General features: G+C 42.8%; 1 protein-coding gene across 5 annotated transcripts; it reads left to right on the forward strand.

Annotated features, from left to right (window-relative positions):
- The first annotated feature begins 417 nt into the window (after positions 1-417).
- Positions 418-3,305, forward strand: LOC110497428 (DNA repair protein complementing XP-A cells). Of its 5 annotated transcripts, none has more exons than XR_002469673.2 (3): positions 418-1,741; positions 1,854-1,919; positions 2,792-3,305. XR_002469673.2 is itself a non-coding variant. In XM_021573529.2 (3 exons), exons 1-3 carry the CDS (start codon positions 856-858, stop codon positions 2,923-2,925), a joined length of 492 nt encoding a protein of 163 aa, XP_021429204.2. In that variant the 5' UTR covers positions 436-855; the 3' UTR covers positions 2,926-3,305. The 5 variants fall into 5 exon arrangements, 1 of the variants encoding a protein (XP_021429204.2); XR_005037667.1 differs by lacking the exon at positions 1,854-1,919 and having other exon boundaries at positions 418-1,105; positions 1,634-1,741; positions 2,754-3,305; XR_005037666.1 differs by having other exon boundaries at positions 419-1,287; positions 1,634-1,741; positions 1,854-3,305.
- The last annotated feature ends 6,249 nt before the right edge of the window (positions 3,306-9,554 follow it).

The raw sequence follows: 9,554 nt of genomic DNA on the forward strand, positions 1-9,554 counted from the left end.
CCGACTTTGAGTTTCTGTGAGAATGACCTCATGTTGGTAGGTTGGAACCATTACCAGATTAGCCTATCTATGTGTGGACTACCTGATAAGAGTCTCTGGAAGGAAAGGGAACATGGTTGGTTGGTCACGGTAGAATATAATACGATTTAACTTTGTTTTATTTGTATTTATTATACCTACAATCATTATTTAAAAAACGTCACATCACACACAACGTCATGTCTACTCGATGAGACATTCCGTTAATTTAACTTGATCTTTTCAATCATTTGTCTCGCATTCATGAGTATCGAGTTACAAACAGTGAATCTTTTTTTTTAATGAACAAGACAACAGCCAGGTCACACTGCAGATAGAGTCAGAGCCATATGTTTAGCGCTTTACCAAGGGGAGATATTGCTACAGCAAGCCCATTACATCAAATATGGCATATTGCCACTGGGTCTTTCAGGATATGACCCAGCAGTGAGGACATAGTCAATAAAGAACAGGATAAAGCTGTGAAGAACTACTAGTGTTGGGTGGAGGTGGTATATGTCCGCTCTTCGGCGACACCTCACGGTCACATAGAGAAGCAGCAGCAGTTTCATAACAGGGCTTTTATTTTGACATGATAAAAACCTGGAAGTTGGTTGTGCAACCGACAAATGGCAGCCGCCCGCAACTCGAGCACACCGCTATGCCCGCGGGTTTAAAGTAAAAACACAAACAATTGTACCCCTCTGCCTTGCTGGTAAACAACTTTACTTAATTGCAATTTCCAAGACGCTGGAGAGTTTAGCCTACAGCTAAGTTAGTTAGCGCATGCTTTTTTTGCGATTGATCTGTTGGAGCCTCTAACGCCGGTGAAGGATAATGCTTCTTCTCATTCGGAGTCCAAAGCCAAGAACTGCGATGAGAACCAATATCGAACGAAACAAACAGCGGGCTCTGATGCTGAGGCAAGCCCGACTGGCCAGCAGACAATCGGCAGGAGAAGGGGGTGGAACCTCGGCTAAAGTCGCCAAGACAGTCGACTCTGGAGAAGGGTTCTTTATTGATGGAGAGCGACAGGAGGAGCAAAGGACAAAGAAAGTTGTGCATCAACCAGGCATGCATATTAATAGTCAGTCAAATATGGCAGGGGGAAGTATTCACATTTGTTGCACGATGTAAATATAATTAATCTTATCTGCAGATCCTCTGCATGTCCGGTGTAAAAGAGAAAGATGCATTGTTGGTTCATGTGCGGCCCTTTGTGGATTCATGTAATTCCACATGCCAGTTGCTGAGTGGAGTCAGTTTCAGGTATTACAGACGTCCCCTATTATAAAGGAAGTTCATAATACATTATTTATGGCACAGTGGTTGGTCGGTTGTCACTATCTGAATGACTCAGTTTTTACTGACAAGACACCTTGGCTGACCTCTCCCTCCTAGCACTCTCACTGCCTGTGATTCGGGATAAGTGTGTGTGCGCTAAAATGACTAGAATGTAATCATTTTAAATGTACTAGTAGTGTATTGTCAGTGTCGAGCCTGGGTGCCAGTCTACTGACAGTTCCGTAAGTAGTTTTCAGGAGAGCAGAGGCTAACTGGCGTTCAGGCTTAGTGTTGCGCTCTGCTGCTCTCTCTGACTCCGTCGTCCCCCTAGCCCCGGTGAAGGAGGCTGACTATCTGCTGTGTGATGACTGTGACACGCCGTTTGATGGATTCCTACCTCAGCGAACGGCTTCGATCTGGCTGTCTGTGACAACTGCAGGTAAAGTCATACTTCTCGTGTCAATGACAACCAACACATAACTATATATATATATATATATAGTTGTTGTTGTACAGTGTGCTTCTCATAAATAGTGTTCACATATGTGTAGGACAAGTTGATTGCTAGAACCACAACCACAGGGAGGTGCAGAAGCACATCAACAAAAAGGTCAAAGGTCAGTAACACTGTTTTCTGATCCCCACTCAGACACAATGTCAGTCGTTGTAATAGGAATTCCCAGATTAACAAAAAGAAGACCAATTGTTGGTAAAGTCCATTTTAAAAAATGGAGTTGCAACAGAGTGACACCACCCAGCCCAGAAGCAGAGAAAATGTCTAACTGACCTCTTGGAGACGGGGCCTTTCTATCCTAATCAGACAGCACCAAATGTTCTGTAAACACCAGCGAGAGGCTTGTAGGAAGACAAAACAAAAAGGCAGCGACTGTCAGCTGCTACAGAATCCCAGTGTTCACAGGATGTAATCAGTACAATACAACAGTGAATAATCAGTGTGTCCTTGTACATCCTGTCTGGCGTCAACCACTATCAACAGATAGGAGAATAATCCATAACATTCAGTATCAAGTCTAGTGACCATCAACCTGCACCTTCAGTGTCACAAACGGAACACTGGAAATCATGTGTATTACAGAAAAGGGAAAATATATTTTAGCTAAACAGTGTTTTAACCACTCTAAACTGGATATGAACTTTAGTCATCTTAAATTTCCCCATTTGTCACCTTTTCTCATTACAAAACTATATGAGCAATAGCGACATAGAGAACACTAGCACCCCCCAGTGGATTGTAGAAAACAGGTCATTCAGTTGAATTTCTTTGTTATTGACTTAAATGAAAAAAGCTACACGCTGTGCTTGCCATTCTATTTGTGTTTACTGAAGGCTGTAAACACAAGTGATACTGGCAAACGGTGTGCAGATTTGTATTTTTTAAGTTATTATTGAATAATTCCTACACACCTGTTATTGATAATTTCTTGGGATAGTTTGTTTCTCTGTTGTGAACAGAGCTGTTGTCGTGCAGTGAGGACCAGCGTGTGGACAAAGGACACCAGTGCTCACCAGCACGGCCCTGAGGAACTAGTGGATGAAGAGGAGGATCTCTACAGGAAGGCCTGTAACACCTGTCAACACAAACTGACCTATGAGGGGATGTAGCCTTGAGTCTTTTAAATCGGAGGCTCACGGGGAGTTATTTTTGATTTTTTTGTGGGTCTCTGGTAATACACCCGACATCTAAAACTGAGATTCAAATGAGTGATACATCATACTTCTCACATGCCTTGAAGCTGAAGCAAGGAGGCCAACCTGAAATTGTCTCAGCACATGTCATACCACAAAGCCACCACAAGAGAGCATTAATACATCAACACATTTTTATAGAGAAACGTACTGCTCAGAAGCTGGAGACAAGCTGGATGGCTGCAATGTTATGTTATCAACTGTTTAGCATGTTAACTTCCATTTTGTATTTATCACTTCTAAGATGTAATGTGTAGAAGGATCTGCATGTGCAAAATAAATATATTTTTCCATAATGTGATCACTTTTTTTTCTGTAGACAATCTCTGAAACGAATGTGCCGTTTTTCCCACCTTGGTTAAGATAGATAGATTGATTGATAGATAATTATTGTATTAATCCACAATCAAGAAATGTATTTAATTTGAATAACATTAATTTAAAATGGTAGTCAACTTTATTTTTTTCCCTTTGCTTTCTGTTGCAGAATCACGCTGTAAGTAATGTCGTTTTTATGATCTGCGTTGTTTGATTTTGGTCGCCTGCTCCAGTCCGTGCTCGTACTTGAATATTTGTGCGCCGACCCAGGCTTCTGAAGCAACCTCTAGTTATAACCACCCGCACGTAGTTCATCTAATGAGTGAATGACTCCGTAGTCCAGACGTCACTAATCTAAAGGGAGCAACTGTGAAGGTACAATATGACCCCTTTTTAATTTGAATGGTATTATTTTGTCCAACAATGCGTATCGTCGTGTCTTTCTTTTATGCAAACGAAAGCTGCTATGCAGTAGCTGTTGGATGTGACTCAGCATGTCGCGCTATATCAATTTAAATGCAGCGCTTCGTGGTTGACTTTTTATTAAGGGGGGAACGGGTCGAAAGCAGGGATCGTCAACTAAGTTCAGTCGCGGGCCAATTTTTTTTCCCCCAAATAATTTTGTAGACTGCAAATTGACCGCAAGAAGCCCAAACTGGTATATTTGACCAAAACATAACCGTTTCCAACTTTGCTTACATTTTGTATACAATCAAATCTCTATTATAAGTGGGAATACTTGGGAACAGATTTCCAAAATTAAAATCAGTCTTTGTACAGAGAACTTGGGGAGCCAAATAAAACCATGCGTGGGCAAAGTTCAGGCCGCCAGTAGGCGGGACCCTGGCATAAAGGCTACTGTAGACCTATAGCATACCTAAAATGTGGATACAGGCTATAGACATGTGTACTGAATTGTTTCAAAGAGATAACCTGTCCAGAATTACAATCTGCAAGCTCCAACATTTTCCTTGAGTTTTATAAGAAAAATATAACCCTGGTCTATGATATTGAGAATGTACTGTTATGACATGAGCTTTTGCTATATTTGTGTGGTGAAAAGAGAATTTTAACTATATCCCCAAGCAGTCAGTCACATCAAGCCCATGGCAAATTGACCATCATATTTCTTAGGGGCTACGTGAATGTAAGGTTTAAACTATTGCATTCACATCATAAACACTAGTGTAATATGCCTAGACAATTTAATACAAACTGACAATCGGGGGTTCGAAGCCTTACTCATGCAAAGTTAAGACTGGCAAGTGTGATAGTCAAACACTCTGGAGTGGCTCAAAGAGTAATACTGATGCCTTTCACCAAGCAACCAATGAAGTAGTCTGCAGTGGTGTAAAGTACTTAAGTAGTATTTTAAAGTATTTTTACCTAAGTAGTTTTTTTTTTAGTATCTGTACTCAGATACTTTTACTTCACTACATTCCTAATGAAAATTATGTACTTTTTACTCCTTACATTTTCCCTGACACCCAAAAGTACTCGTTACATTTTGAATGCTTAGCAGGACAGGAAAATTGTCAAATTGAAGCACTTATCATGAAAACATCCCTGGTCATCTCTACTGCCTCTGATCTGGCAGATTCACTAAACACAAATGCTTTATTTGTAAATGGCATGAGTGTTGGAGTGTACCCCTGGCTAGTCATAAATAAATGGTTAGCTTATGTGAAGGAAATGTATAGTCTGGAGGGACAGTCTTGAAAATGTTCATCTTGTCTCTTTTGTCATAAATAATCCTTGGTTCCTGCCTGTGCTTGGATCAGCTACTAATTAGATTGGGTAACCCAGAATGAAGGGTTTGAAAGTGCGTCTAAGTTTGACTAGGACCTCTCCAGCTTGCTGACAATAGAATGATTCATTTAGCATTAACTTTGGGTGTCCCTGTGTTGAATTTACACAGCTTAATATAAGGAATTTGAAATGATTTATACTTTTACTTTTGAAACGTAAGAATATTTTAGCAATTACATTTACTTTTGATACTTAAGTATATTTAAAACCAAAAACGTTTAGACTTTTACTCAATTAGTATTTTACTGGGTGACTTTCACTTTTACTTGAGTCAATTTCTATTAAGGTATCTATACTTTTACTCAAGTATGACAATTGAGTACTTTTTACACCACTGATTGTATGCCTGCAGTGTGGGTTCAGAATGGGGGCTCTTGCCTTCTGGGAAAAGTGGAGCAAGCAGGAGAATAATGAGTTTCACATGAGTTATTCTATAATGTATATTTAGTGGGTTTTTCTTTTCGTTGATGAGATCAACCAGAACCTATATATTTTTTTATTTCACCTTTATTTAACCGGGTAGGCTAGTTGAGAACAAGTTTTCATTTACAACTGCGACCTGGCCAAGATAAAGCAAAGCAGTGTGACACACAAAAACACAGTTACACATGGAATAACATGGAATAAACAATAAACAAGCCAATAACACAATAAACAGGTCAATGACACAGTAGAAAAAAGAAAGTCTATAAGTGTGTGCAAAAGGCATGAGGAGGTAGGCAATAAATAGGCTGTAGTAGTGAAGAATGACAATTTAGCAGAATAACACTGGAGTGATAAACGAGCAGATGATGGTGTGCAAAATAGTAGAAAAGTAAATAAAAACAGTATGGGGATGAGGTAGGTAGATTGGGTGGGCTATTTACAGATGGACTATGTACAGCTGCAGCGATCGGTTAGCTGCTCCGATAGCTGATGTTTAAAGTAGGTGAGGGAAATATAAGTCTCCAACTTCAGCGATTTTTGCAATTCGTTCCAGTCACTGGCAGCAGAGAACTGGAAGGAAAGGTGGCCAAATGAGGTGTTGGCTTTGGGGATGATCAGTGAGATATACCTGCTGGAACGTGTGCTAAGGGGGGGTGTTGTTATCGTGACCAGTGAATTGAAATAAGGCGGAGCTTTACCTAGCATATACTTATAGATGACCTGGAGCCAGTGGGTCTGGCGACGAATATGTAGTGAGGGCCTGCAGACTACAGCATACAGATCGCAGCTGTTGTCCTGGGTTGGAGTAGCCAGGAGGAAAGCATGGCCAGCCGTAGAGAAATGCTTATTGAAATGTTAGATTATCATGGACTTATCGGTGGTGACCGTGTTACCTAGCCTCAGTGCAGTGGGCAGCGGGGAGGAGGTGCTCTTATTCTCCATGGACTTTACAGTGTCCCAAAAGAGTTAGAGCTACAGGATGCACATTTCTGCTTGAAAAGGCTGGCCTTTGCTTTCCTGACTGACTGCGTGTATTGGTTCCTGACTTCCCTGAACATTTGCATATCGCGGGGACTATTCGATGCTATTGCAGTCCGCCACAGGATGTTTTTGTGCTGGTCAAGGGCAGTCAGGTCTGGACTGAATCAAGGGCTATATCTGTTCTTAGTTCTGCATTTTTTGAAAGGGGCATGCTTATATAAGATGGTGAGGAAGTTACTTTTAAAGAACGACCAGGCATCCTCGACTGACGGGATGAGGTCAATATCATTCCAGGATACCTGGGCCAGGTTGATTAGAAAGGCCTGCTCGCAGAAGTGTTTTAGGGAGCGTTTGACAGTGATGAGGGGTGGTCGTTTGACCGCTGACCCATAGTGGACACAGTTAAGCATATCCCAGTTTAGGTCACCTAACAGAACAAACTCTGAAGCTAGATGGGGGGCGATCAATTCACAGATGGGGGTCGATAATAGGTGGCAACAGTGAAAGACTTATTTCTGGAGAGATTCATTTTTAAAATTAGAAGTTCGAACTGTTTGGGTATAGACCTGGAAAGTATGACTGACCTTTGCAGGCTAACTCCTCCCCCTTTTGGCAGTTCTATCTTGATGGAAAATGTTTCAGAGGTATGATGAGTGGAACTAGGGGCTCCATTGTAAACTAAAACAATGATAACTAACCTAAACAACAGTATACAAGGCATATTGACATTTGAGAGAGACATAAAGCGAGGCATAAAGCAATCACAAGTATGTGCGGGAATAAAGTTGCACATTCTGGTAACTTGCCCCAAATTCCCAGTTCTTACGGAAATCCCAGTTGGAGAATCTCTGGAATCAGGTGGGAATAAGCATGTTGGCATCCTACAACTGGGAGTCATCTGGGAGTCAACTGGGAGTTATCTGGGAGTCAACTGGGAGTCATCCCGGCGGGATTTTTTGGGAAAATTACCAGGATTTTTGCAACCCTATACTATTTCGTCAATAGGCCTAAAAGGGCTTAATTCATTGAAATGTAAAGGTCGTTTCCGATTGAGCTGAAATGTGCCGTATTTATCGTGAATTCAGTCTCCACGAACGCGGGAACGCTGCCTTTAAAATTAAATTGCAAGATAGCGGTGAACTTCAGCGATACGGATTGCATTGAGTCCTAAATCGAAAAAGGTGTGACAACCAATTGTATATGAATGAATGTGAAATAATACCAATAAAGTAAATATGACAGATATGTACAGTCGTGTACGTGCATTGTTTCTGCACACATATTTAACTTATGTTGGACTTATGTTGGATAGTTACTGTATATGTGCGATGGTAGCTAGACAAGCATTCATACATAAATAACCGAGAAAAAAAACTAGCCTATACGAAGATGACCTTGTAAGACGTTGAGATACATTGTTGGTGACAGGGAATAAGTAGTCAATTTTCCGAAGAACGATGATTTTTATCAACAACCTTTCTCTCCTGAATAAAATGGCACCTTATCCCCTACATAGTGCACTACTTTTGACCACAGGGCTCTTAACTCTTTAAAAGGATTAGGGTGCCTATTCGGATGCAGCCTTAATGGTCAATGCTTTGATCTGACTGCCCCTCTTTCTCTTCTGGAATAGTCTCATGGAGCGATATTACCCCGGGGTACGATGTCACTATGTCGTTCTTTTCTGCAACATCCTTTGCCGCCTCCTCTTTTCCTTCCTCCCCCTCTTCCTTCACCACTCCCTCCACCCCCTCCGTGTTCACGCCCTTCCTCCTCATCCTCCGCTCCCTCAAAGCGCAGGGCAGACAATTCACCAGGAAGAGAAGTACGGAGAGGCAGAGAAGGGAGAGAACTGCCCCGACACCCACCCCCAGCTCTGTATCCTCCAGTTTCCCCTCTCTCTCTCTCTCCACCCCGGGAGAGAAGTACACAGCGCTCTCTTCGTGATGTGGGGTCAACACCGCTCTCTCCAGGTCGTTCCTGGCGATCATCCCATCGCCGGCCTTGTCATAGTAGTCGTCACCTTTGACGGTGGTGACGTTCCCTATGATGATGTCATTGTCCAGGAAGTTGCTGTACTTAACGTCCCTGTCCGATGACTCAACCAGCATGTCCGACATGTCGAGCAGCTCAAAGTCCGCCTCCTCGCTTCCCATTGGACGAAGGTCTTTGTCCAGGTTCACCCTGATCCAACCTGATCCTTTAGCCAGCCTCCTGGTCCCGCTTCCTTCTTTCGAATTGGCCAGGTCCCCGTCAACGGAGTTCGCCATTGGCTTGCAGGGGGTGACCAGGAGTTCTGCTTTCAGTAAAGGCCCGCCCCCTTCGCCCTGGGCGACGACGCGCAGCAACGGGCCGGGCATCACGGCAACCACGGTCTCTGCCAATGAGGAGAGGCGAAGGGCGAAGGTACCACGGCTGAAGGTGGAGAGCAACGTGGCGCTATCATCACTGAACTGGAGCCAGACACTGATTGACGCTTCCTGGTAGAGAGAGAGAGAAGGACAATGGAGATAAGGGGGAGGGAGAAAGAGAGAAATGTTCAGTATCATACCATACTGAAGCATACCATACTGAAGCATACCATACTGAAGCATACCATACTGAAGCATACCATACTGAAGCATACCATACTGAAGCACAGGTCCTTCCATTGAAGCAAAAATGTCCCACAGAAGTTGCTGTTATGTAAAACTAAAACGTTCTAGTGAAGTTAGTGGGTCAAGAAAAGCACAGAACTCACCTGCCCATGGTGGTAGAGGATGTTGTATGCTGTCACTGTTGCCGTGACAACAGCCGGATGGGCAGGGCTTGCATTGATTGACATACCGAGTCCTCCCACCACCTGCACTGAGAGGTCACCTGGGGTCACGGGTTCAGAGGTCACGATGACATCACAGCTACCCAGAACACCGTCCCATTGGCTTGATATGACCTGAGAGACAAGAGAGGGGTGCCAATAAAGGTAGTGTCTTGTTCAAGTTTACTTTCCATAGGTAATACATATATTTGAG

Source organism: Oncorhynchus mykiss, chromosome 19 (genome assembly GCF_013265735.2).
Source record: "Oncorhynchus mykiss isolate Arlee chromosome 19, USDA_OmykA_1.1, whole genome shotgun sequence".
NCBI lineage: Eukaryota > Metazoa > Chordata > Actinopteri > Salmoniformes > Salmonidae > Oncorhynchus > Oncorhynchus mykiss.